General features: G+C 44.6%; 1 protein-coding gene across 1 annotated transcript in view; it reads left to right on the top strand.

Moving 5' to 3' along the window:
- The window catches only part of adgrb2 (adhesion G protein-coupled receptor B2), a 1091625-nt gene extending 1071426 nt beyond the window's left edge, over positions 1-20199 (top strand). Inside the window, exons 32-33 of the mRNA XM_078566906.1 lie at positions 14634-14687; positions 19659-20199. Coding sequence (XP_078423032.1) covers positions 14634-14687; positions 19659-19826 — 222 coding nt within the window. The 3' untranslated portion in view covers positions 19827-20199. The remainder of the gene's footprint in view (positions 1-14633; positions 14688-19658) is intronic.
- The last annotated feature ends 7680 nt before the right edge of the window (positions 20200-27879 follow it).

The raw sequence follows: 27879 nt of genomic DNA, 5'->3' as shown, positions 1-27879 counted from the left end.
TATTAAGGATGAGATTTCAGAATACTTGGAAGTGCATGGTAAAATTGGGCAAAGTCAGCATAGTTTCATCAAGGGGAGGTCATGCCTGACAAATCTGTTAGAATTCTTTGAGGAGGTAATGAGTAGGTTAGACAAAGGAGAGTCAATGGATGTTATCTACTTGGACTTCCAGAAGGCCTTTGACAAGGTGCCACACAGGAGGCTGCTCAGTAAGATAAGAGCCCATGGTGTTAGAGGCAAGGTACTAGCATGGATAGAAGATTGGCTGTCTGGCAGGAGACAGAGAGTGGGGATAAGGGGGTCCTTGTCAGGATGGCGGCCGGTGACTAGTGGAGTTCCACAGGGGTCAGTGTTGGGACCACAACTTTTCACTTTATGCATTAATGATCTAGATGAAGGAACTGAGGGCATCCTGGCTAAGTTTGCATGTGATACAAAGATAGGTGGAGGGACAGGTAGTATTGAGGAGGCGGGGAGGCTGCAGAAGGATTTGGACAGGTTAGGAGAATGGGCAGATTCAATGCCCATTGGCATTGTGGCAGATGGAATACAACTTGGGAAAATGTGAGGTCATGCACTTTGGTAGGAAGAATAGAGGCATAGACTATTTTGTAAATGGGGAGAGAATTCAGAAATCTGGAGTGCAAAGGGACTTGGGAGTCCTAGTCCAGAATTCTCTTAAGGTTAACTTGCAGGTTGAGTCAGTAGTTAGGAAGGCAAATGCAATGTTGGCATTTATTTCGAGAGGACTAGAATATAAAAGCAGGGATGTGCTGCTGAGGCTTTATAAGGCTCTGGTCAGACCACATTTAGAATATTGTGAGCAATTTTGGGCCCCGTATCTCAGGAAGGATGTGCTGGCCCTGGAGAGGGTCCAGAGGAGGTTCACGAGAATGATCCCAGGAATGAAAGGCTTAACATATAAGGAACGTTTAAGGACTCTGGGTCTATACTCGATGGAGTTTAGAAGGATGAGGGGGGATCTGATTGAAACTTACAGAATACTGAAAGGCCTGGATAGAGTGGACGTGGGGAAGATGTTTCCATTACTAGGAGAGACTAGGACCCGAGGGCACAGCCTCAGAGTAAAGGGAAGACCTTTTAGAACAGAGATGAGGAGAAACTTCTTTAGCCAGAGAGTGGTGAATCTATGGAATTCATTGCCACAGAAGGCTGTGGAGGCCAGGTCATTGTGTATTTAAGACCGAGATTGATAGATTCTTGATTGGTAAGGGGATCAAAGGTTACGGGGAGAAGGCGGGAGAATGGGGTTGAGAAACTTATCAGCCATGATTGAATGATGGAGCAGACTCGATGGGCCAAATGGCCTAATTTCTGCTCCTATGTCTTATGGTCTTATCACTGAATCGGAGGGGGCTGCAGTCTTCTTGCCTTTTGGGGCCATGTCTTCTGTGCAGCAGCCCTGGGCTGGTGTGCGCGCGGCTGCACTTTAACTATGGAGCTCAGCATGAGGAAGCAGCGAGGTGACGTCGTGGTGGGCGAATCGGAGGCCGCCCACCAGCGAAACGACGTGTTTCCCAGGAATGTATGATTAATGAGATTGGGACAATGCAGCGTGAAAACCTGCCATTGATTCCAGCGTGTAAAACGTCCTTCTCCATGCCTGCTACTGCACTTAGTGCAAATCTGGGACAATTCCTCCCTTCCTGTAATATCCATTGTATATCAGACCTAATTCTGTGACCCCACATTTCCAGTGAAACTCTGAGGAGCACAAGTCGACCATAGGTCACAACACTTCTCTGACTCGTGCTCCCTCTGAACTTTGCTTTATAGCACATTCAACACTATATATACACGTTCTATATTTCCCCAATCTATTCTGTAGAATATATTAACCGCAGAAAATTAGCTATTCTATGGAACCATAGAACCATATAAAAGTTATAGCACAGAAAGAGGCCAGTCAGCCCATTGTGTCTGTGTTGGATGAAAAAAATCTATCCGCCCATTCTAATCCCACCTTCCAGTACTTTGTCTGGACCCTTGCAGGTTACAGCTCATCTAATGTAGATCCAGGTACCTTTTAAATGAGTTGATGGTTCCTGCCTCAACCACCAATTCAGGCAATGAATTCCAGACAGTTACCACCTTCTGGGCAAAAAAGATTTTACTAATATCCCCTCTAATCCTTCTACCAATCACCTTAAACCTGTGCTGCCGGTAACTGACCTCTCCTCTAGGGGAAACAAGTCTTTCCTGTCTCCTCTATCTAGGCTCCTCATAACTTTGTACATCTCAATAAAATCACCCCTCAGCCTCCTCTGTTCTAAGGAAAACAACCCTAGCCTACCTAATCTTTCCTCATAGCTGCAATTTTCCAGCCCTGGCAACATTCTTGTAAATCTCTTCTGTACTCTCTCCAGAGCAATTATATCCTGCCTGTAAAGTGGTGACCAGAATTGTATGCAAAACTCCAGCTGTGGTCTAACCCGCATTTTATACAGTTCCAGCATTACAACCCTACCCTTGTATTCTAAACCTCATGCAATGAAGCATTCCATGTGCTTCCATTACCACCTTATCTACCTGTCCTGCCACCTTCAGGGTCCTGTGGACTCCAAGTTCTGTCACTTCCTCTACCCGTCTCAATATCCCCCAGTTTAATGCATATGTTTGCCCTCCCAAAATGCAAAACCTCACACTTCTCCGGATTGAATTCCATTTGCCACTTTTCCACCCACTCAACCAAACTACTGATATTGTTCTGAGTCAACAGCTATCCTCATCACTATCAAATATACAGCCGATTTTTGTGTCACCTGCAAATTTCCCAATCCTGCCTCCCACCTTTAAGTCCAAATCATTAATATAAACACCAAACAGCAAGGGACCCAACACTGAGTCCTGTGGAACGCCACCGGAAACCACTTTCCATTCGTTAAAACATCTGTTGATCATTATCCTTTGTTTCCCGTCACTGAGCTAATTTTGGATCCAACTTGACACATTCCCCTGTATCACATGGGCTTTTACTTTTCTGATCAGTCTGCCATTTGGGATTTTGTCAAATGCCTTACTAAAATCCATGTAGACCACATTCACTGCACTACTGTCATCAATCCTCCTTGTTACTTCCTCCATAAATTTAATTAAGTTAGTAAGACACAACTTTCCTTGAACAAAAACATGCTAACGATCCTTAATTAATCTGAGCCTTTCTAAGTGACAGTTTATCCTGGCTCTCAGAATTGATTCTAATAATTTGCCCACCACCGAAGTTAGCCTGACCAACCTATAATAATTTGGCCTTTCCCTTGCACCCTTTTTAAACAATGGTACAATGTTCACAGATCTCCAATCCTCTGGGACCTCGCCTGCATCTAGTGAGGATTGAAAAGTGATCCTCAGGGCATCCGGTATTTCCTCCCTGGCTTTCCTTAGCTGCCTGGGATACAATCCATCCGACCCTGGTGGTTTATCCACCTTCAAGGGTGAAAATCCCTCCAGCACTTCCTCTCTCGTTACACTTATTGTATCTAATATTTCACACTCCTTCTCATTAACTAAAATGTCTGCATCATCCGTCTCCTTTGTGAAGACAAAATACTCAATAGGAACAACTTCAGCCCACAACTTCTGCATCCATGCCTAAGTTACCTTGTACATCTCTAATAGGTCCTAACCTTTCCTTAGTTATCTTCTTGATCTTAATGTACTGATAAAGCATCTTTGGGTTTTCCTTGATTTTGCCTGCCAATATTTTTTCATATCCTCTCTTTGCTTTCCTGATTTCACTTCTTATTTCACCCTGTATTTTCTATACTCATATATAGTTTTTTTGTGACTGTCATAAGCTTTCTTTTTCTGCTTTATCTCACCCTGTATGCTTCTAGGTAACCAGGGGGCTTTAGATTTGGCAGCACCACTCTTTTTCTTTGTGGGCACATGCCTATTCTCTGCCTGAAGAATCTCCCTCTTGAATGTCTCCCACTGGTCTGTCACTGATTTGCTTTCAAGTAGTTGTAACCAGTCCACTTTCGCCAGATCACCTCTCAGCTTCATAAAATTTGTCTTTCCCCAAGTTAGAACTTCTACTCCTGTTCTACTTTTATTCTTTTCCATAATTATGCTAAATCTAATTGTATTATGGTCACTATCTCCAAAATGGTCACCCAGTGCTACTTTAACCACTTGCCCAGCTCCATTTCCTAATACTAAATCTAGACTTGTACTCCGTCTTGTTGGGTTTGTGACATGCTGGCTAAAAAAGTTCTATTCAATACAGTTTAAGAATGTTATGTCCTCTATGCCCTTCACACTGTTTGTATCCCAGTTGACATTTGGGTAGTTGAAGTTCTGAACTATTATTGCCCTATTGCTTTTGCACTCAGAAATTTGCCTACGTATTTGTTCTTCTATTTCCATCTCACTATTTGGGGGTCTATAGTATGCCCTTAGTAGCATGGGTGTCCCTTTTTTATTTCTGAGCTCAACTCATATGACCTCATTTGATGATTCATTTAGTATGTCATCCCTCCTCACAACTTTAATTGATTCTTTAACCAATAAGGCTATGCCCTCACCTTCACATCCTGTCTAAACACCCTATATCCAGGGATGTTGAGCTGATAATTTTGTCCCTCTTTAAACCAAGTTTCTGTTATATCTATGATATCATGCTACCACGTGTCTATTTGTGCCCTCAGCTCATCAGCTTTGTTTGCTATTCCCCTTTCATTTAAATACATACCTTTTAGCACTGCCAAATTCCTGTGCAGTACGTTTTTTAACCTTTGCTTCTTCTATCTTGCAGAGTCACTTGCTAATTTTCTGTCTCCCGCTCCCTGCTCTGAATTTGTCCTACCTGAATCTGCCCTTAGGTTTCCATCCCCCTGCCAATCTAGTTTAAACCCTCCACAACAACACCAGCAAATCTCCCTGCAAGGTCTTTTGTCCTGGAACATACAGAGGGAATGAATACATGAAACCAGTTGTTTATTAAAAAGTGGCACTGGTGAGATTAGTTGTCTACAGTATAAATGGTTTATTTTCAGTAAACCATTGGTCATAACAGCTGTGTATCTATGGATAGAATATATTGCTTTTACTTAGCATTGACCCCCTCCTTTACCATTACCTTCCCATTGCCATTCCTTGCCTATCGCCAATCTCTTCCTATTGCACTTCCCTGCTCATTATACTTCAAAAGTCACAGTCAAATTTCTGTGTTACACTTTTTGAAAAGTGGAGATGACCCCATAGAACAAAAAATACCACAACATTTTGAGCCTTTTCAATCAAGCTAAAACAAAGACAGCGGGTATGGAACATTATGTTCCCGCCAGCAACACAAACGTGACTAACGGGAGATCATAATTTGGTGGGAGGCCTAAACTCTGTTTCCTGACATCAGGGTGAAATGTCGGAATTTTGTTCTTGCACTTTAAAGGCAGGTTAAAAGTGGATCAAGCTTCCCAATGAACAATGTTGGAAAGCCTATTTGCATGATTAGCATCTCCTGCATGTCATCTCGCCACAACTAAGTTTCCCTGCCAAATTAAGTTCCCCGCCAGCGAGAATTTAGAACATTCAGTTTTACAACTGTATGTAAGTGACGTGCACCTCGCGAGCTTCACTCCTTCCATGACTTTGTGGACAGTAGACGCTGCTTTTGCCTTCTTGGGGACCGCTCAGAACCTCGCTCATATTGGGTGCCAGGAGCAAAAGCTGCACAAAGGCTGAGCATGGGAGGCAGGGATCAGCGGGGAAGGGTAGAGCGAAGGCAGGATGGGGAATCAGGATCAACGGAGAAGGGTAGGATGCTGTCCTGGGAACGAAGCAGGGATGTCCAAGGCATGTTTAGAAGACTGTCCAGGGTAAAAAGCTAGGCTGTCCGGGACATGTTTAGAAGACTGTCCAGGGAGAAAAGCCAGGCTGTCCAGGACGTGTTTAGAAGACTGTCTAGGGAGAAAAGCCAGGCTGTCCGGGACATGTTTAGAAGACTGTCCAGGGTAAAAAGCTAGGCTGTCCGGGACATGTTTAGAAGACTGTCTAGGGAAGGAAGCCAGACTGTCCAAGGCACATTTAGAAGATTGTCCAGGGAAAGAAACCAGACTGGCCGGGGGATGTTAGAAGGGTAAGCGAGCCAAGCATCTTTTGGTCCTGTTGTAGGGCAGTCGAAGGCTTCTCTGGGCAGTGAGCATCTTAGAGGGATGTGTCTAAAGGGTATAGCTCATGAGTTACTAAATTTAGCCTTAGGAGTTTCAAGGAGGGTAATGGGTCTCAGAAAATACAGTCAAAGGAGGGAGTTGGTGGAAGTGCTAGGCTCATAGAGGTGGGGGGTAGTGGATGGTTTCATGGCAGGGGGACTCGAAAATTCAGGGCACAGGAGGGGTCAGGATTAGGAGGGGCTTGGACATGTCAACAGTGAAGGGAACAGGGAGGAGAGCAGGAATGTCAACCTAAGTAGAAATTGGATCCAGGCTAACAGTGGGAGGCTGAATGGTTACAGGAAGGAAAGGAATTAGGAGGCAATGATTGTGGAGGAGGATGGCGGCAGCTTGGTGGATGACAGGAGGAGGGTAGAATATGTTGGAAGCACTGCCAATTCTCAAACGCAACACCTTCAAAATGTAGAGGTTGTTGCACAGTTACTAAAACCTCATAAGCAATTGAAATGGTAGTGGTCTCAGAACGGGTGGGAGGACCTAATGACTTGTCTTTTGGTCTGAGTGAAGGGGTACCCTATTAAGTATTAATTCGCTCCATGGAGAACCAGACTCAGCTGAGTACTGCTGCCCAGGTACCAAAACTCAATAGATCAGCATTGCTCCATGACTAATGGGTCGTATTCCAGCGAGAATCCATCAAGGTCTGGAGCTAGCATTGATTCTGTGCAATTAGCCATCTGCTGCTGTCAGAGGCAGGGATGGAGGGAGGTAGGGAAGTGAATTCCTCTAGGGGGCACGACTGGTGGATGGCAAAAAACTCCCAACTCCAAGCCTACATCCTCCCTGGTAAACGGTCACAGCTGACAAGGGCTCATGCGGTAAGGTAAGTCTTTCTATCATGCCAAGGCAATGGTCTCGCTATAGAGTCTCAAGGGTAATGGAGGCAAGGTGAATAGTGTCTGAGAGAGCGTTCTCACACATAGCTATCATCATCCCCATCAATGTGCAATGTCTCCAGGCACAGTTGTGTATGAATGTAATGAACATCCATTTCATGCCTAGACAGAGGCCAGGCCAAGGGCTTAGCACTGGCCTGCTGGCTTTGAGATGGAGGAAAACCTGTTAAGGATATGTTCACTAAACTTATAACTTGAATGAATTCACAGATCCACTGAGGCTTCAAAGATGCAGGCTGCAGGCAACCCAGCCTTGGTACTGGGTCTCCTCAAGATGAGGAGAGGGAGGGTCCATCACAGACTAGCACAGAGCTGGCTTAATCAAAAAGAGGGAGTGGGGCCTCAGGAAGGCCAAGATGTTGGCAAACGGTCCACTGCAACGGTGATCATTGGCCCGAACACGGGTGTATTGCAGGCAATGCTCTCATCTAGAAATGAGCGAAAGGCAATGTCGGATGCGCCTTTGTTTGTCCCGGGATGTGGTTACTCACATCTGTCAGTTCTCCAGGATGAACTGCGGCCACAAGGACTTGGAGGGCATCCTATGCCATTGGCATTGACGGTCACCTCCGCCTTGAACTTTTTTGCCAGTGGATCCTTCCAGGGTTCCACTGGTGACCTGTGTGGCATCTACCAGTCAGTGACACACGTGCATACAGGAAGTCACAGATGCCCTGTTCAGGAGAACACACCAATTTGTCCAATTCCGCCTGAATCCCAAAGGTCAGGCTGCAAGAACGTTAGGATTTGCAGCAATCTCACGTTTCCCGAATTGCAGGGAACAATTGACTACACAAATGTGGCTTTGAGAGCTCCCTGGCAACACCATGTCAATCTCATCAATCAAAAAGGATTCCATTCTTTGAATGTGCAGCTCATTTGTGATCACAGAAGGCAAATGCTGTATGTTTGTGCTCGGTATCCAAGGAGCTCTCACGACACATGCATTTTGAGCCACTCCCAGGTGCCACAGGTTTTAGAAGGACCTTGGAGATTGCAGGGCTGGCTCCTTGGGGACAAGAGATACCCCCAGAAGACGTGGTTGATGACACTAGTTCACCCTCTGCAGGTTGCTGCTGAGGAGAGCTACAATGACGCATATCCCTCCGCCAGGTCCCTGATTGAGCAGACCATAGGCCTCTTAAAGATCAGGTTCAGATGTTTGAACTGCTCAGGCAGGGCTGTCCAATAATCACCACAGAGAATGTCCCAGATCGCCGTCGTCTGCTGCACCCTGCACAACTTAGCGGTCCGAAGTGAGGATGTCTTGCCTGAGGGAGACATGGAGGAGCAAGATATCCCCTCCAATGATGAGAGTTGAAGGGGATTGAGCCTATGAGGGCCAAGCTGTTGCTGATCCTCATGCAGAGGCCATAGCAGGGATACGAAGAGGAAGATGTGCCCGTGACAATCTGATAGCTACCAGACACCATGTTCCTTGATTTCTGAGAGCTGAATTAAATAGCACCACTTACCATCTACCTTGATGTTGGTTTGATCCTTTGCATGCACAGAACTGTGCTGAAATGCAGAGCCTTGGCACTAAATGAGCACATTAGAACCTATACAACATTCCCTTCTCCCCACCCTCAGGCACCTGTAAGTAGAATAGTGATTTGGAAGGATGTTTCCCTTGGCCAGGGCATCTAGAACTGGGGCACACAGTCTCAGAATAAGGGGCAAGTCATTTAGGACTGAGAATAGGAGGAATTTCTTCACTCAGAGCATGGTGATTTTTTGGAATTCTCTGCCCCAGAGGGTGTGGAAGCTCTGTCATTGAGTATGTTCAAGACTGAGATTAATAGATTTCTACATATTAAAAACATCAAGAAATATGGAGATAGTGCAGGTAAATGCTGTTGAAGTGGAAGATCAACCATGATTTCATTGAATGAGCAGACTCGAAGGACTGAATGACCTACTCCTGTTTCTATTTCTTATGTTCGTATGTTCTAATTTCACTCATACCCTCATAAAGGCTGTGTGCATGACAGCTTGAAAGCTATTTAAAATCTGAAGTTGCCAGGGATGAACTCATGTCACACTCACACCTGCTCCCAAGGGCAGAGAGTTCTTTCAGGTAGAACCAGATAGATTGGTCCACAGGGAGGAGCAGCATGAGGAGACCATTTATCACCTTGAAATCACTCTTCAATTAAGATTGATGAGGGATGATCATGTTCCTGCCCCCTGATCGCCATTCGCATATCATAAACGTGTATCCCTTGACATCTTAATCATGCCGAGAATTTCCAGGTTACTTTGTTGTCCACTCAATGAGAGTGCCCTATCTGCACTTGGGGTTTCTGAGGTGCATCCACTCTGCAGAGACCCCTAAAAGTCCTGGGTGGCCTTAGCATTAGTGCGATCCTTGACCCGTCACTGTGGACACCTCAGCCAATGTCGAATTCTTTCTTGCATGGACCCTGCAGAGTCCTGTTAGAGCTGGTGATGTTTTATATGGATAGCCTCAGAGTCCTTGACACAGTCCAGCAGACAGGCCCAATTTACTCTCTCTTACCTCATTCACTCAAACCCCTGTCATTCAATGATGTCCAAAGCACTTTGGTTGGTAACCCTTTATGCAAGGTCTGCTGACATCCTTGATAAAGAAGCAAGCAAGCCACGCAAATCTCCATGTGAGGTGTGACAAAGGCTTCAGCCAAATGCACACAAACCTCTTAAACCCTATATTCAAGTCCTTCTTACAGTTCTCTAGTGGCCTGAGGCCTAGAGGGCCCAGGCCTGCTAAGGGTCTCCTGCTCAGGAGCCGGTGCACCCTACACGGCCTGACCTGCTGGGGGCAATGGGGTCACTGGCAGAAGGGAGGTGGAACGGCAGGGCATCCTTGGAGTATCCTGGGACGAAGCCCCGGGATGCCTGCTGGCGCTCTCCTCCCTGTGGGTACCCAGAAACCCCTCCCTGACTCTTTTAGGAGAAAAGGCACCCTGTTCCCCTCTAACCCAGCACTGATGCACTGCGCCAATGCCTAGAGTGATAGAGTGCAGGTCCGAGCACATATCCGGCAGCCACTGTGCGTTTTGCAGGACCTGGATCTCTGAGGCAGCCGCTACCCTTTCCATGAGACAGCCAAGTGCATGCATGCTGGAGACACGACATCAGACAGAACATGGACAGACTCCTCCAGCCTTTGGTCCAATCTGCGCATGGCCTCTGGCATCCCTGCCTGTCTCTGCGTCTCTAACAGGTGTCTTAGAGCTGAGTCCACAGGTTCATCATCTGCTTGGGGCTGAGCAGGGGCCTAGTCTCCAACAGTCCTCTGAGTGTCAGAGACCTCACTGTCACTGCCTCCACCAACTGTGGACCCGTGTCAGTGATGTGCTCACTAGAACTACTCTAGAACTTGGATTCACCAAGGTGAATGTATCTGCACAGATGGAAGGTGAGGTGAGCACTGTGATGGTGCATCCTCTGAGGCATCCTCCTCAGAGGTGGGCTTGGGGCTGAGGCTGGGGCTGTGATGTGCCCGGGTGGCAGTCCTCCCTCTTTTCTTGATGGTGCCTGGAGTAGAGAAAAAAAAGATTTAGTGATTGACTAAGCAGGCTCATAAATTAAAGAGATCTCAGGCAGTGTGCACAAATGACAACTGCAGGCTGGATGCATCCTCACTGGCTTCCTGGGGGAGTCCTATCTTGCCTTCAGCACAGGCATGGTACTACTTCTCGCCAGTTATGTCGGCAGCCTGTTCTTCGTAAGGGGTGAGAACATAGATGCCTGTCATTCCTCTCCATTCTTGGCCTGCTTCCTCTGTTTGTGGGTGTTCTTCTCCTGCAGAAAGATAGAAGAATTTATTGTGATCCCAGTGGGTGCATGAGCAGTTCAGGAGCATGCATGCCTATGGCAGCTGCTGAGCCCTCCTGGTAAATGATTAAAAAGCCATTTGTCCTGTACCTGATATGAGATTGAGAGCATAAAATGGCTGGCACATATGCAGGGCTATTGTCCCATCTTCTGGTCACGTGTGACATCCATATGCACTCTAACCTTTAGATTGCCAGATGTCCTTATGAGAGTGTCAGTTCGCAGTGAGTAGACTGTGCACTTACCCTGGTTGAGTGCAACAGATCATTCATTCTCTTTCAACACTTTTTTATTTTTTGGTTCTTTTTGGGCCCCACAGATGCTAACCACCCCTGCAACCTCCTCCCAGGCCATCGTGGTCAGATGGGAGGACGTCCTGCTGCAAATCCCTGGTAAAAAGCACCTCCCGCCTTTTTGGGCCAGACTGGTGGAGAGTCTCCAGGGAGGCATTACTGAACCGTGGGGCCGAAGGTTGTTTTCTTTCCTTAGACATTTCTGTTCGGAGCTCCTGGCCTGCAGTGAGTGAATGGCTGTCCGGGTGACCTTTAAATATGGCGCCTAGACCTTTGAACCCATGAAGTTACAGGGGGTGGGGGGAAACCGCAACTTCCTGCCCACCTTGCGATGAGATTTGCCATGCTCTGCATGGATGCATAAGTAATGAGCTGAACAGCACAAGTTTACACAGAAACATAGAAACTAGGAGCAGGAGTAGGCCATTCAGCCCTTCGAGCCTGCTCCGCCATTCATTATGATCATGGCTGATCATCCAACTCAACCTGCTTCCTCTTTCTCCCCATATCCTTTGATCCCTTTCGCCCCAAGAGCTACATCTAACTCTTTCTTGAAAACATACAATGTTTTGACCTCAACTACTTTCTGTGACAGCGAATTCCACAGGCTCACCACTCTCTGGGTGAATCTCAGTCCTAAGTGGTCTACCCCGTATCCTCAGATTGTGACCCCTGGTTCTGGACTCCCCCACCATCAGGAACATCCTTCCTGCATCTACCCTGTCAAGTCCTGTTAGAATTTTATAGGTTTCTATGAGATCCCCCCTCATTCTTCTGAACTCCAGCAAATATAATCCTAATCGACTCAATCTCTCCTCATATATCAGTCTCACCATCCCAGGAATCAGCCTGGTAAACCTTCGCTGCACTCCCTCTATAGCAAGAACTTCCTTCCTCAGATAAGGAGACCAAAATTGCACACAATATTCCAGGTGTGGTCTCACCAAGGCCCTGCATAATTGCAGCAGGTCATCCCTGCTCCTGTACTTGAATCCTTTCGCTACGAAGGCCAACATACCATTTGCCTTCTTTACCACCTGCTACACCTGCATGCTTACCTTCAATGACTGGTGTATGAGGACACCCAGGTCTCATTGGACATTCCCCTCTCTCAATTTATAGCCATTCAGATAATAATCTGCCTTCCTGTTTTTGCTACCAAAGTGGATAACCTCACATTTATCCACATTATACTGCATCTACCATGCATTTGCCCACTCACTCAGCTTGTCCAAATCACCCTGAAGCATCTCTGCATCCTCCTCACAGCTCACCCTTCCACCCAGCTTTGTGTCATCTGCAAATTTGGAGATATTACGTTTAGTTCCCTCATGTAAATCATTAATATATATTGTGAATAACTGGGGTCCCAGCACCGATCCCTGTGGTACCCCACTAGTCACTGCCTGCCATTCGGAAAAAGACCCGTTTATTCCTACTCTTTGTTTCCTGTCTGCCAACCAGTTTACACGTGTTCAACCATCCCACTGCCCCCAGCAGGAATCACTCCCACTCCCGTGCCCGCCATCAAACTTAGACTTAAGAACTGAAGATTCTGACTGGGGTTTCTGATATTCAGCCTAAATAAGTGAAATCAAGCAGTTTTTATTTAATAATAATTAAACTTTGCAGCCTTAAAGAACACAAATTCACTTTAGCAGAAGAACAATATATTGTGTATTAAATAACCAATTATATTCTGGTGTATTATTTGACGTACTGGATACACCTTGTTTTTATGTGATGCTGTAAAACAGGTGTTAGAGAGTCAACAACCTGTTAATACCTTTTCCCAATTTTTATTTTCATTGGCTTCAGTTATCCACATTGGTTTAACCTTCCAGGATGCACAGCTAAACTTCAACAGTAAAATAATATACTTTCTTCCTTTAATACACATCTTAAAGCCTTCCTCTTTGAGCTAGCTTTTAGTCATTTGATCTGATATCTCCTTGTGTGTCTCATGTCATATTTTGTTTATGATGCTCCTGTAAAGTGCCTTAGGATTTGTTATTATGTTAAAGGCACTATATAAATCTAAGTTGTTGATGTAGACAATGTTGGTAGCAATTTGTCAGTGTATGTACTTTTGATTGTTGTGTCAAAATATTAATGTACCTACAAAATGTTCTGCTCGTCACTTGTGAGAATTCCTTCAGAAAGCATGCTGATACCTCATTTTTACTATAAATCCCAACTGCATGTCTTAGCAGTTGTTGACAATATGTGCCCAACCTGTCTAATCTGACACATGTATCCAAATCCACATCATCAACAGATAGAGCACATGCATGTCCCAGTGTCATTGCCTGAAAACTCTTTTGCTTAGCAACGTACAAAAGTTGCCCCACGGGATGTGAGGAAATCCCAGGACTTCACCTTCAAAATGTATAGAACATGTTCAATAAACATTTAAATTATTATATAAGCAGCAGATGCCACGCAGTATATACTTTGTATAGCAAAAGTATACCAGGGAGCATGTCAGAGCTTTTAACTTAATCAAGAGGTTCAGATGCTGTTGACAAGCAGCCGATGCTTCACTCAAATGGTTGATGGCATACCTGCTGACCTCCCAAGAGTCAGGCGGCCATTATTTGTCTGAGAAAAGACAATTGTGTAACGCTGTCAGAATTCATACGGTGTTTCCCTGAGGGCCCAGCTAGCTCCAACAGTTAGCAGCTCACCTATACAACTCACTGGTCCTTGGTTTGATGCCAAGTCTATGGTGAGTTCAGTGATCTCCTCACAGCTACTTAACAGTTCTAAAATTGTCCTCAATACCCATACAAACAGGAGAAGGCCTATCAGCTCCTCGAGCCTGCTCAGTCATTCAATTAGATCATGATTGAAATACACCTCATTTACCTGCACTAACTCCATATCCCTTGATATTCTTATCTAACAAAAACTACCAATCTCAGTTTTGAAAGCTCCAATTAACTTCAAGCAGCTTTTTTGGTGAGAGTTCTAAATTTCCACTATTCTTTCTGTGAAAAAGTGCTCCCTCATTTCACTCCAAAATTCCCAGGCTTTAATGTTCAAATGATGTCCCATCATTGTTGATTCCCCGACCAGGGGACATAATTTCTCTGTATCTAATCTTTGTATCCCAGGTCCCTTGAGATAAAGGCCAGTATTCCATAGCCTTTCAATTAGAGTTATGGAGGTGAAACTCCCCAAGCTTTGCCCTCCCATTCACACTTTTGCAACCCCTGCTGAAAACCACATGTGCAGATGTCAGGTGGTCTTGGCTGTGATGCCCACTGCAGTTGAATATCTTGCTTACATTCACTGTCTATCTCCAATTTGGGAATGTGGAGGAGGAAATAGAAAGGCACTACCCAAGTGAGCGATACAGAATTCCAATTGGATTGTACCATTCAGACCTCAGATGTCAATACTTTCTGTTCTATTTCCTTTTGCAGCAAGAGAAGCAACGTAGCATTTCCACAGCAGGAGCTGCAAAGAGCACGCCAACTGTAAGTGTAACCCGGGCACCTATTCCAGCAACAGTGTGGGGATGAATACTAGGCATCTGGTGATTTGAAGCAACCAAGCTGGTTACTCCAAGCTCTTTGATGAACATTTGTGTGTACATACACAGAAGTACAAAGCTCAGCACAAAGGAGGTTATAGAAACTGCTGATATACAGAGGAAAAATAGAGAGTGAAAATAGGCTATTAAACAAAGACTCAGAAAATGCAGGAAAGCAGATAATTGAGGAGAGGGATAATGGGAAAGAAGGAGGAACTGCTGATTTCAATTGACTTTAACAAAAAAGAAAGTTAACTGAGTTTAACGTGGTTTAAAGGAACAGACGTTCATTAAGAGCAGTGTTTTACCCAAACTGATTATTATGATGTAGAGTTGATTGCAAAAGAATGAGTTACCCTGTGGTGGATGTGCCATATTGGGCTGGATTGTACACTCCCCTGCCAGCGAGTTTGAAAGTGAAGTGCACGTAAAATCCACCGGGTGGCCTTTCTGCTGCACACTCGCCTGCCCCTGACCACGCTGAAATTTTATTGGGGGGTGGGGGGTGAGGGTTGGGGAGGGAGGAGGCGTCGGACAACTCACCCAACCTCGGGCCTATTGAGACCCTTAAGTAGCCGACTAATGGCAATTCAAGGGCTTGATTCCGCCCTTGCCAGCATTTTACCCATGACGGGAGGAGGCTTGTGCCATGCAGGAACCCTGGCAGCTTTAGCTGCGTGAGCTGGTGTCGGGCAAGGTGGAAAGGACTTCCTTTGTGGATCCCCTGGACCCATCAGAGGCACCCTCCCTCCCAAGGTCATCCACTCCTCCCCTGGGCCCTTTAGGGTGAGACAGTGGCGTAGTGGTATTGTCACTGGCTGAATAATCCAGAGACCCAGGGTAATGCTCTGGGTAGACTCAGAGACCCAGGTTTGAATCCCACCAAGGCAGATGGTAGAATTTGAATTCAATACAAAAAATCTGGAATTAAAAGCCTAATAATGACCATGAAACCATTGTCAATTGTCATAAAAACCCAACTGGTTCATGAATTCCCTTTAGGGAAGGAAATCTGCCGTCCTTACCTGGTGTGATCTACATGTGACTTCAGGCTCACAGCAATGTGGTTGACTCTTAACTGCCCTTTGAAGTGGCCCAGCAAGACACTCAATTGACCAAACCGCCAAGACTACAAGGAATGAAACCGGACACTGGAAACGACAATGGCATAACTCAGCCCTATCAGTTCTGCGAAGTCCTCCCTACAAACATCTGGGAGCTTGTGCCAAAATTGGGAGAGCTGTCTCACAGACTAGTCAAGCAACAGTCTGACATAGTCACACTCACAGAATCATAGCTTACAGATAATGTCCCAGACACCACCATCACCATCCCTGGGTATGTCCTGTCCCACTGGCAGGATAGACCCACCAGAGGTGGTGGCACAGTGGTATACAGTCAGCAGGGAGTTGCCCTGGGATCCCTCACCATCGACTCTGGACCCCATGAAGTGTCATGGCATCAGGTCAAATATGGGTAAAGAAATCTCCTGCTAATTACCACTTACTGCCACCCCCCCCCCACTCCCCCTCAGCTGATGAATTAGTACTCCTCCATGTTGAACAGCACTTGGAGGAAGCACTGAGGGTGGCAAGGGCACAAAATGTACACTGGATGAGACACTTCAATGTCCATCACCAAGAGTGGTAACCAATAAGAGGGAAAAACACACTTGACCTGACCCTCACCAATCTGCCTGCCGCAGATGCATCTGCCCATGAAAGGGTTGTAGGAGTGACCACCACACAATCCTTGTGGAGACGAAGTCCCGTCTTCACATTGAGGATAACATCTAACATATTGTGTGGCACTACCACCGTGCTAAATGGGATAGATTTTGAACAGATCTAACAACTCAAGACTGGGCATCCATGAGGTGCTGTGGGGCATCAGCAGCAGCAGAATTGTACTTGAACACAATCCGTAATCTCATGGCCCGGCACATCTCCCACTCTACCGTTACCATCAAGCCGGGGATCAACCCTGGCTCAATGAAGTGTGCAGGAGGGCATGCTAGGAGCAGCACAAGGCATGCCTACAAATGAGGTAACAACCTGGTGAAGCTACAACTCAGGACTACTTGCATGCCAAACAGCATAAGCAGCATGTGATAGACAGAGCTAAGCAATCCCACAACCAATGGATCAGATCTAAGCTCTGCAGTCCTAGCACATCCAGGTGTGAATGGTGGTGTACAATTAAACAACTCAATGGAGGAGGAGGCTCCACAAATATCCCCATCCTCAATGATGGGGGAGCCCAGCACATCAGCGCAAAAGATAAGGCTGAAGCATTTGCAACAATCTTCAGCCAGAAGTGCTGAGTGGATGATTCATCTCAGCCTCCTTTCGAGGTCCCCAGCATCATAGATGCCAGTCTTTAGCCAATTCAATACACTTCACGTAATATCAAGAAACAGCTGAAGGCACTGGATACTGCAAAGGCTATGGGCCCTGACAATATTCTCGCAATAGCACCGGAGACTTGTGCTCCAGAACTTGCCGCACCCCTAGCCAAACTGTTCCGGTGCAGCTACAATGCTGTTATCTACCCAGCAATGTGGAAAATTTCTCAAGTATGTCCTGTACACTAAAAGCAGGACAAATCCAACCTGGCCAATTTCTGTCCCATCAGTCTACTCTCGATCATCAGTAAAGCGAAGGAAAGGGTCATCAACAGTGCTATCAAATGACACTTGCTTAGCAATAACCTGCTCACTGATACTCAGTTTGGGTGCTGCCAGGATCACTCAGCTCCTGACTTCATTACAGCCTTGGTTCAAACATGGACAGAAGAGATGAACTCCAGAGGTGAGGTGAGAGTGACTGCCTTTGACATCGAGGCAGCATTCAACAGAGTGTGGCATCAAGGAGCCCTAGCAAAACTGAAATCAATGAGAATCAGGGGAAGGGAATCAAGGGAAAGCTGTCTGCTGGTTGGAGTCATACCTAGCAGAAAGGAAGATTGTTGTGGTTGTTGGAGATCAATCACCTCAGTTCTAGGATATCATTGCAAGAGTTCCTCAGGATATTGTCCTAGGCCCAACCATCTTCAGCTGCTTCATCAATGACCTTCCTTCCATCATAAGGTCAGAAGTGGGGATCTTCGCTGATGATTGCACAATGTTCAGCACCAATGCACCAAGACCTGGATAATATAAAGGCTTGCACTGAGAAGTGGCAAGTAAAGCTCACGCCACACAAGTGCCAGTCCAACAAGAGAGAATCTAACCATTGTCCCTTGACATTCAATAGCATTACCATCTCTGAATCCCCCACTATCCACATATTGGGGGTTACCATTGACCAGACACTGAACTGGACCAGCCATATAAATACTGTGGCTACAAGAGCAGGTCAGAGGCTAGGAATCCTGCAGCAAGTAACTCACCTCATGACTCCCCAAAGCCTGTCTGCCTTCTACAAGGAAGAAGTCAGGAGTGTGATGGAATACCCTCCACTTGCCTGGATGAGTGCAGCTCCAATAACACTCAAGAAGCTTGATGCCATCCAGGACAAAGCAGCCCACTTGATTGGCACCACATCCACAAACATTTATTCCCTCCACCACTGACACACAGTGGCAGCAGTGTGCGCTATTTACAAGATGCACTGAAGGAACTCACCAATGCTGCTTAGACAGCACCTTCCAAACCCATGGCCACTACCATCTAGAAGGACAAGGGCTGCAGATTCATAAGACCACCAGCCGTTTCTTCACTGTCACTAGGTCAATATCCTGGAACTCCCTCCCTAACAGCACTGTGGCTGTACCTATGTCAAATGGACTGCAGCAGTTCAGGAAGGTAGCTCACCACCATCTTCTCAAGGGCAATTAAGGATGGGCAGTAATTGCTGGCCTAGCTAGCGATGCCCACATCCCATTAAGGAATAAAAAACACCCTCCCCTAGCCTCTTGAATACATTCCCCATCCACTTAACCCTGCCCCCTCGCTGAGACCACCCCCCCCCCCCCCCCCCCGACTTACCTGGGGTCCTCACATGATGAAACTGCCTGTAGTCCCAGCCATGGCCACCATTCCCAGAGGGCCCTGCTGGAACTACAGAGCTACTGGCCAGCTGATTAACCAGCAACTTTCTAAGGCAGGACTTTTTCTCAAGATAGGGGCAGAAGCCTGACCTTAACGCAACTAATGGTGCTCCCAGCGTTAAATTGTTGACGGTGGCCATTGTGATTGTGCCTTTCACCCCATTTACTAATATCAATCCAGGACATAAAATAAGATGTACAAGTCACTCCAAGCCTTTCAGATGCAGCTGAATTTTGATGACCAGTTTTCCATCAACAGTGACATCAGTGAGTAATATTGTCAAATTTCACATTAGAAACTAAATTCAGAATTTTCCAGAATCCAACACAGAGATTAAATCACAACACCTAATCTCAAGTGTCTGCAATGACAGAATGTGCTGCTAATTTACATGAGTTGTCAATAAGTATAAAAACTTAACTCCGGACAAAACTGACCAAGTTATTGATGTTTTTATAAAAATTGTCAAACCTTCTTCCAATTTTGTCATCACCCTCTTGAACTAGAAAGATAAACTGATCATTCAGGTGCCAAGGAAGTCTATTGTACCAAGCGAGTTGTACTCATGACCCAATGGAAAATGGGACCAACTGCCGTGCAAGCCATTCTGGACTAGTCTGCAGAATTCACTGGTGTCAGCTGGTAAAGTATTAGGAAGTGATGTAATTGACCTCAGTACTGCTAAGCTAGAGGTGGGAGGGGCGTTAGAGGGGTGGTGGGTAGAAATTAGCCAGATTTACTACACCTGCTCAGGGATCTCATTGAGAGTAGCACCTTGAGAGAAAAAGGGAGCAATATTGAGTAAAACTAGGGCCACTGAAATGCACTAGCAGAGAGACTGAATTAGAAATATTTTGTTCACAGGAACAAACCACACCTGTGGAGCAACCGTGGGAGAACTTCCAGACCACAGCAGCCAACACACTTCATTTAGACACCCAGGAAAATTTAGAACTCCATTCGCCAGAGTGGGAAGCATCTGCCACAATCCCTCTGGATACATCTGAAGGAGACTTTCAAACTGAAGTTTAAAGTGGACTCAGAGGTAAAAACAAATTAAATAACAGAAACAACAAGCTTGAAATATATATTTTCACACTGATGCTTTGAGAAGAAGTTTTTGTGTGTTGAATTCCTGAATATTCTTTGAATTGTTGTGAACAAATCCTCATTTCCCAATCAGAAAAGTGGAATTCTCCTGCACTCTTCTTATTTTCAACTTTCTCACTGCGACTGACAGGTGAGACTGCAAGACTGAATCTGAAACTGTGTTCCAGATCTGCATACTGAAGACTGTACTTCCCATATGATTTTCTTTTGATGTGTGTGTGAAACCCACAACCGAGACTAAAAGGATTCAGGCACTAAATCTCTAGTTGATAAAAATAAATTCTTAGTTGAAATTAATTTTCAGTCAGACTATATCATTTTTGTCTCACTATCTTATGTTGAAAAAGACAATCAAGCAACAGTTATTTTTAAAAATACTTTGTATTTGCTTTGTTAGTCACAGTTTTGCAGCAGTTGTTCTCTTTTGTGAAAGCTGTGACTTATGACCAGTGGCTGCTGTTTCTGTCGAATTTCCTTAGTCATGTGCTGTTCCCCGAATCCAATAATACTTTTTTGTCCAACTATTTTGAAAATGGACCAAGGGGGTAATTGTGTGAGGCTCTGCGCTCAGTGTGAAGCCACACTAGACACGAGCACAGGTCGCAATGCAATCAATGACATTATAGTGCCCATCAATAAAATAATGAGATAAGATGCAGTGTTGGTTTTACAGCCTGCCATTGAAACCACTAGAGTGAGCAGCAAGCAGGCTGTAAAACCAGAATTTTACCTGATCCTATGTGTTTCTCGCCTGCCAGTGAGGTTAAAAGGACTCCCAGTGAAGGTGTCTCTGGAGAGCATACTTTGTAATAATTGTCAAATCATTTTTTTAAAGTTGTTATGTCACTTCCCGTTAGAGGGGCCTGTGGTCAAAAATCTCACATTCTTTTCATAAATTAAATGCAGATTTTTTTTTCTTCGCAAGTTCTTGACGTTTAAAAAATACACACAGATCCTCTGTAGCATTGCTAATGGAAGATCACACTTTTAGAAGAAGGGTGCATGTACTGGTTTGGATATGGCGGGTGGACCATATGACCAGTGAACAGATTCCTAATAATGTCTGTGAGAGATGTGCTCAGAGATGGTGAAGTAAATTTTTATTATTGATCCTTAGAAAATTTGATCTAATTAGGTTTTTGTTCTGTGCAGATATTTCTTAGATATGTTGAACACACAATGAATGCAATGCATTTCCATATTATAAATATATATATATATATATATATACACATATATATATAGGTCTTGCATCTTGCACATGCCCATCACACTTCCAAGTGTCATGCATGAAAATATATATCACATATGTGTACCTGATTAATTAAAATATGATTTTCACAAACCAACAACAAATCATAACTGAACAGGCTCTGAACATACCAACCAACAAATAGTAAGTAGGAACAAGAGCTATCAATCAAAACACAGTAGTCATAAAGCAGCAATCAATAAAAAGCATAGCCAGTGGAACTGTTCAAAAACATTTTTCAGTTTTTTGAATACTCTCTTGATTTGTCAGCTACATCACAGTCATAAAAATACAAGTGGAGAAATTAATCTGTCTAGTTTAGTCTTCTCCTCTTTGCTCTAATGGATCAGTAACCACTGGGGTAGCTGAAGAAGTCTGTGTGGGGCAGGCCCAACACCTATATTGTCCAGAAAGTGACCAATTTGTGAAAGATATCGTTTAACAGATATCTGTCCAGGAGCCCTAAAAAATGGGTCCACTGTGATCTGATCCCTTTCATCAGAGCTTGCTAATAAATTTTTGTTCCAATAATATTGTTGTTCTATCTCTCCTGAATCTATCTAAAAATAAAAAAAAGTATCTATTTGAAATAGTTAAATCAGCAAACCATCAGTTCACCTGTCTTTGGGTTATCAGAATGACTAGAACATAGGGGCTGTCATATAGTGAGCCAGCTTTGGTTTTGTCAAAGAACAAGGTTTCAGTTCACACATTGCACAAGGAGTGAATTGCCATTGACTTAAAAGATCTGTAATCTTTCCAAGAGAAACTATCTTTGGCTTGAAGTATTAATTACAACAGATTTCAAAATAATAACAGCTTGCTTTCATAAAACGTCTTGACAAAAACACCCAAGTTGCAAAAGAGAAAACTGTGTGAAATGAAAGCCTGAACTTTGCAGAGCTGCAAGGTCTCAGTGCCTCAGCCAAAATGGGGCCAGAGCCCTGATTCCAGACGTCCCTCCACTGAATCCAATACCCACCATTTTCACTGTGGGAGTGTGGGGGCGACGGTGGGTGTAAGGCAGGTTGTACTTTGTACATCCGTGGTTCACAGAGGCATGTAAACGTGTAACTCCTTCAAATAGATCCAATTTTGTTACTGGGATTTCTGAATCAAGAATTGTAGGCTTTAGACATTTAAGGAAAAGGCCTAAAGCTGCCCGTTATTTGGAGAGGTAAGATGCCTTTTTGGAAAGGTTAATTGCCCCTTTTGGAGAGGTAATATACCCCTTGTGAGAGGTCAGATGCCCTTTGGGAGAGGTCAGGTATCTGTTTACAATTGTTAAGAGTAGTCATAAATGTGCACAAAAAGTGGATAAGCTTTGTGGAACTGTCAAGCTGTCAAGTCATTTAAATCCCCAGGTCTGTTCAGTTTTTGAAAAAGAAATCCAGCCTGCAGTTGAAAAAAATTTAGAGCTTACTACTTCACTGTTTGCTGACACAAGTATTAGTGCTGCTTGACTGCTTCCACAACCTGTCATTATCACAGTGGGAAGCATGTAAGTTTACAGTTTGATTGACAGCTCCAAGTGGTTCCAAAAAGCTTACTTGTCTTTGGTGTGGGATCATGAATACAAATGTATGTTTTCATTCGGGATTAAGTACTTGAAGGAAATGTTTATTTTAATAAGGGAATAAGTGTGTGAAGGTATTTAAATAATATTAGAGTTTTTGTTTAAAATATAGTGAAGTCTACGATATACACTTAGAAATGCATTTTATTTCTTCTCACCATGGCTCCTGAAGTTGGCTGATGGTGGATACTGGTGAGTTGGTATAGAAGGTGCAAGATCAAAGGGTGGTGGGCAGGGGACATATGGGTGGTCATGGGTTGGCACGAAGCTGGCATAGGGCCTATGAAGGCCTATGGGGATGAGTGGAGGCTATGGGTTGGTATGGAGGTTATATGGGGCCATGGGGTTAGAGGGGCATGGATGGGACATGGGGACTGTGTGGGGGGTGAGAGGGTTTGGGGTGAGGGCTAGAGGACTTTTTTGTTTTGTTGTTTTTGTTGTAACTAGGACTAAGTCTCAGAGCACCGAAGTGGACTTTTTAAACGGCCCGCCTCGACACCTGGTAGGATTTGTTGCTGCCTCTGAACACTTTCCGGGGCCAGTGGGCTGATTCTTGTCAGCACCCACCTCCCCAGAACAAAAACCTGAAGATTCGGGGAATTTTCCCAACTCTGTGCTCCAGACTCGGGAGCAAAAATTCAGCCTGAAGTGTCAAAATTAAAGATCTTTCATTCTAAATATGTTTTTCAGTGCATTTCCCATATCTTGAAGCCCACTGTAATTCTGTTTTTCCAGCCAGAATTAAATCTCATTCCTTCAACACCAACATCCCTTCAATGAGTTTTACATCCACCAGCCGGAATTTTACAGCTTGCAGGTGCAGAATAAGAAGCGTGATGCTGGGGCTGAAAAATTTGGAGGAAGAATGGGGATTGGCATGCCCATTGCCTACCTGCTGCCATGGCATTTTTCGAGTGGCTGAGAGGTGGCAGAAGGCTCTTCTACCCAGAGACCAATTGGGTCACAAGTGGCCAATTAAGGCCCACTTCCCACTGGTGCTACCATTTTACCAGTGATTGGTGGCCCTCCAATGCCTGGGGATCCTGTGGGCCCGAAGTTGGAACCCTTCTGACTGGGCACTCTGTGAGCAACAGCCCTCCTCGCCCTCACCACCACCCAACCCATCCTAGCCAGGGCCCATCTGACTAGTCCCGGTAACCCCAATACCACTTATTCCAAGGACGGCAACCATGCTCCTTCTCTCACCTAGGTTCAGTGCCAGTAGTGGCCACTGCTCCTGATGGCAGTGCTGGACGGAAGAGCTGCTAGCCCTCCAATAGACTAGCAGCTCTTGAAGGCAGGCTCTTGCCCTTTAAAGGGATGGGAGCCCTGTCAGCAGCTCATTAACTGTCTGGTATACATAAAATCTGGTCAGGCTACCCCAAATGGCCGAGGCAGCATTGCTGTTACCTGCTTCATGTTATATTTTTCCCCCTGTCTGATATTCGTAGAATCATAGAAGCTTACAGCACATTTGGTCTGCCATGCCTCTGCTGGCTCTTTGAAAGAGCAGTCATAGTTGGTTCCACATACCCACTTTTTGCCTATAGCCCTGTCAGTTTCTCATCCTCACCTACCTGTTTAACTCCCTTTGTAAATTATTTATGGATCAACTTCTACCACCTTTTCAGGTAAGTTTTCCAGACCGTGCCAACTTTCCTAGTATAACCATTTCTCCCAATGTCCCCTCTGGATTGTTTACCAATGATTTTGAATCTATGACCTCTAGTTACTAACCTCAGTTGCCAGAGGAAATAACTTTTCTGTATCTGTACATTTTCTAAATTTCCTAAATATCTGAATAGGAAGAATGTGCAAGAATGTGGGGAGAGGGTAAAAAGTGGCAGTATGTGAATTGCTTCTATTAGGAAAGCCAGCACAGACACGCTTTCTTCTGTGCTGTACCAACTCTATGACACTCCATCAAAACAATCATAATCTTCAAAACCTCTACCAGGTCATCTCTTAACCCTCTATCTCCCAAGAAGAACATGTCTGAGTTTTTTTTTAACTTGCCCTCATAAGTGAAGTCGGTCATTCCTGGTAATATCCTGGTAAACCTTTCGGAGGCCTTTACAACTTTCTTGAAATGTGTTGCCCTGAAATGTCCACAATGCCCTAGCTGAGGCCCAACCATTGATTTATAGAGCGCTAGTACAATCTATTTGCTTTAATATTCCATTCCTCTGATTATAAACTTGAGTAAACCATATGCTTCTTTAACTTGCCCTGTCATATTTTTAACAATTTGTGTTTATTGACACCAAGGTCTCTCTGTTCATCTGCAATTTTCAAAATTGTGCCATTTTCCTGCCTTTTCATATTAGTCCTCCCAAACTTCCCTTCATTGAACTCCACTTGCCACACTTCTGCCCATTCTATCATATAAGCAGCTAAAAGTATACAAGGCACTAGCCTGCTTCGTTTTCACTCTAATTCCTTATCTTCACATGTCTACATTCAGTGCTGTTTTTGAGCTATTATCCTTTTTAAGTAACAAAAAACTACTGCGGATGCTGGAAATCCAAAACAAAAACAGAATTACCTGGAAAAACTCAGCAGGTCTGGCAGCATCGGCGGAGAAGAAAAGAGTTGACGTTTCGAGTCCTCATGACCCTTCAGCAGAACTTCTGCTGAAGGGTCATGAGGACTCGAAACGTCAACTCTTTTCTTCTCCACCGATGCTGCCAGACCTGCTGAGTTTTTCCAGGTAATTCTGTTTTTGTTATCCTTTTTAAGTAGTTGTGTCATTTGTTTTTTGAAGATGATCAGTTTTTGCTTTTATTCTAGATTGCAATGGATGAGAAAAATATAATCACCTTGTAATGTTTGTAATGTTTCTGCCTTTTATTATATCACAAACCTTATTGACAGGGCTAAGTTTCTCAATTTAGTTAGAAACCAACATAATATCCAAAAGGGTAGGTTTTTTGTGGCAAGTGACTCATTTCCTGACTCCCCAGAGCCTGTTTTTCATCTAGAAGGTACAAGTCTTGATATGATAGAATGTTCGCCATTTACCTGGGCAATTGCAGCTGGAACAAATATTCAACAAGCTCAACACCATCCAGGATGAAGCAGCCCCTTTCAATGACAGCCCACCACCTTAAACATCTGCTCCTTCCACCACCGATGCACCTTGGCTGCACTGTGTATTATCTACAGAATACTTTCCAACAAATTGAATAAGTTTCTTCAGCAACACCTCACAAAACCTCAACCACCACCATCTAGAAGGACAAGGGCAACAGGTGCATGGGAACACCACCACTTCCACGTTCCCCTTCAAGCCACACACCAGCCCAACTTAGAAATATATTGCCATTCCTTCACCATTGAAGGGGCAAAACTCTGGAATTCCCTACCTTCCACACACAGTGCAATAGTTCAAGAAAGCTCACTTTCATAAGGGCAATTAGGGTGAACAAAAATTGTTGGCCTTGCATTCTGAAGAGTGATTAAAAATAATTCAAACATTATTTTTATCTACTTGTTGATCTCCCTTCTTTTATCATTGGTAGCTTTTGCTGAGTGCACATTCTTGTTTGATTGCTTTCATACATCCTGTTCAGTTACGTTTTGGTGTTTATGAATGTGAAATTTGAGCCAATCAGGTGCAAGTACGACATAGAAATTGGCACGTGTTGATGGCTGGTCTGACATGTGACGTCCAAAGTGCGACAGAGAAATTGCGTGATATGCAAGACCTCTTCATATATTTATATATACATAGAGAGATAGATTTGATGTCAAGAACACATTGATGTGGAATGAACAACAGAAACTCTTTTTTGGAATGTTTCAGATAATTTTGAAGAAATAGTAAACTAGATTGCTCCAGAAATATTGTTTGAAGAATGGAAAATATTAGGATATTGACTGTGTGGTATTTTAGATTTCTTAATGCAATAAAGTAAATTGGATCACTACAGGAGTAATGTCGATTGTTTTACAAAAAAGGATAAAATGATTATACATGGGAAAGCTTTTTGTACGCTTTTTATATGGATTAAACAAAAGCTGGTCTCCCTTTTAATTGTCAAATCAGCATGCACTTTTGTGACACTTGCACACATCAGGATATAGTAGCATAGTGATGATATAACTGGACCAGTAATTCAGAGGCCTAGTCTAATGCTCCGGAGATGTGAGTTCATAATTCTTCCATGGCAGCTAGGGAATTTAAATTCAATTAAATAAATCTGCAATAAGAAGATAATAAATAGCAGCAGGAGTAGATTTATGCCCCCTGGAGCCTGCTCTATTATTCAATACAAAATCACCTACCTAAATTCCACTTTCTGATCAGCTCCCCATATCTCTTGATTCACTGATAAATGAAAACCTATCTATCCCAGCTATAACTATATTCAAGATCAGAGTATCCAAAACCATCTTGGTCAAAAATTCCAAAGATTCACAACTCGCTGAGTGAAGGAATTTCTACTTATCTCAGTCCTAAATGTCCTAAAACTTACCCTGAGATTATGGCCGGGAATTTGCGTGCCCGTCGGCGTTGGGCATGTTTGGTGGCATAAGCAGACAATGTGGCGTGATCGGTTTCATGACAACATGAAATCAACTTGCGATCATCTGCTCAGCCCGCCAATGGAGGGCCATGTTCTCCACCATCGGACATCGGGAACCTCATTGTAATACATCAGCATATCATTATTAGGCCTGCCCATCAAAGGGGACCCCCCCCCACCGGCCACTGGATCGTCTGCCCACGTCGGCGGGAAAACACGCCAGTGTAGAACATATCTTGACAAGTGTGACATGCAGAAGGCAGGACTTACTCGCTAGGGCCTTGCTCACATCACGGACATCTGAGGAACAGAAGATGCTGCAAGCTGATAGCAATAGCACACTGGAGGAATGTCCATGGCATGTTGGGTGGATTCTCAGGGACATGGCACTGCTGCAAAGCAGTTCACGGAAGTTGGATGGTCACCGTTGAGGGTCTGCTCACAATGGATGATGGTCGAGGGGGTGGGAGAGAAAGGTCTAGGATCAACTGGGAGAGCAGGAGGTGTCGGGCAATGAGTTTGAGGGAGAATGAAGGTGTCAGGGGGTAAGGTTGGGAGGAGGCGAATGAAGATGTCAGGGGAAGGTTGGGGGTGGGGAGGTAGAACTGGGGGAGTGGA

This window comes from Cetorhinus maximus, chromosome 21 (assembly GCF_964194155.1).
Source record: "Cetorhinus maximus chromosome 21, sCetMax3.hap1.1, whole genome shotgun sequence".
NCBI lineage: Eukaryota > Metazoa > Chordata > Chondrichthyes > Lamniformes > Cetorhinidae > Cetorhinus > Cetorhinus maximus.
Note: the sequence above shows the minus strand (reverse complement) of the source record. Positions and strands in the feature narration are given on the sequence as shown.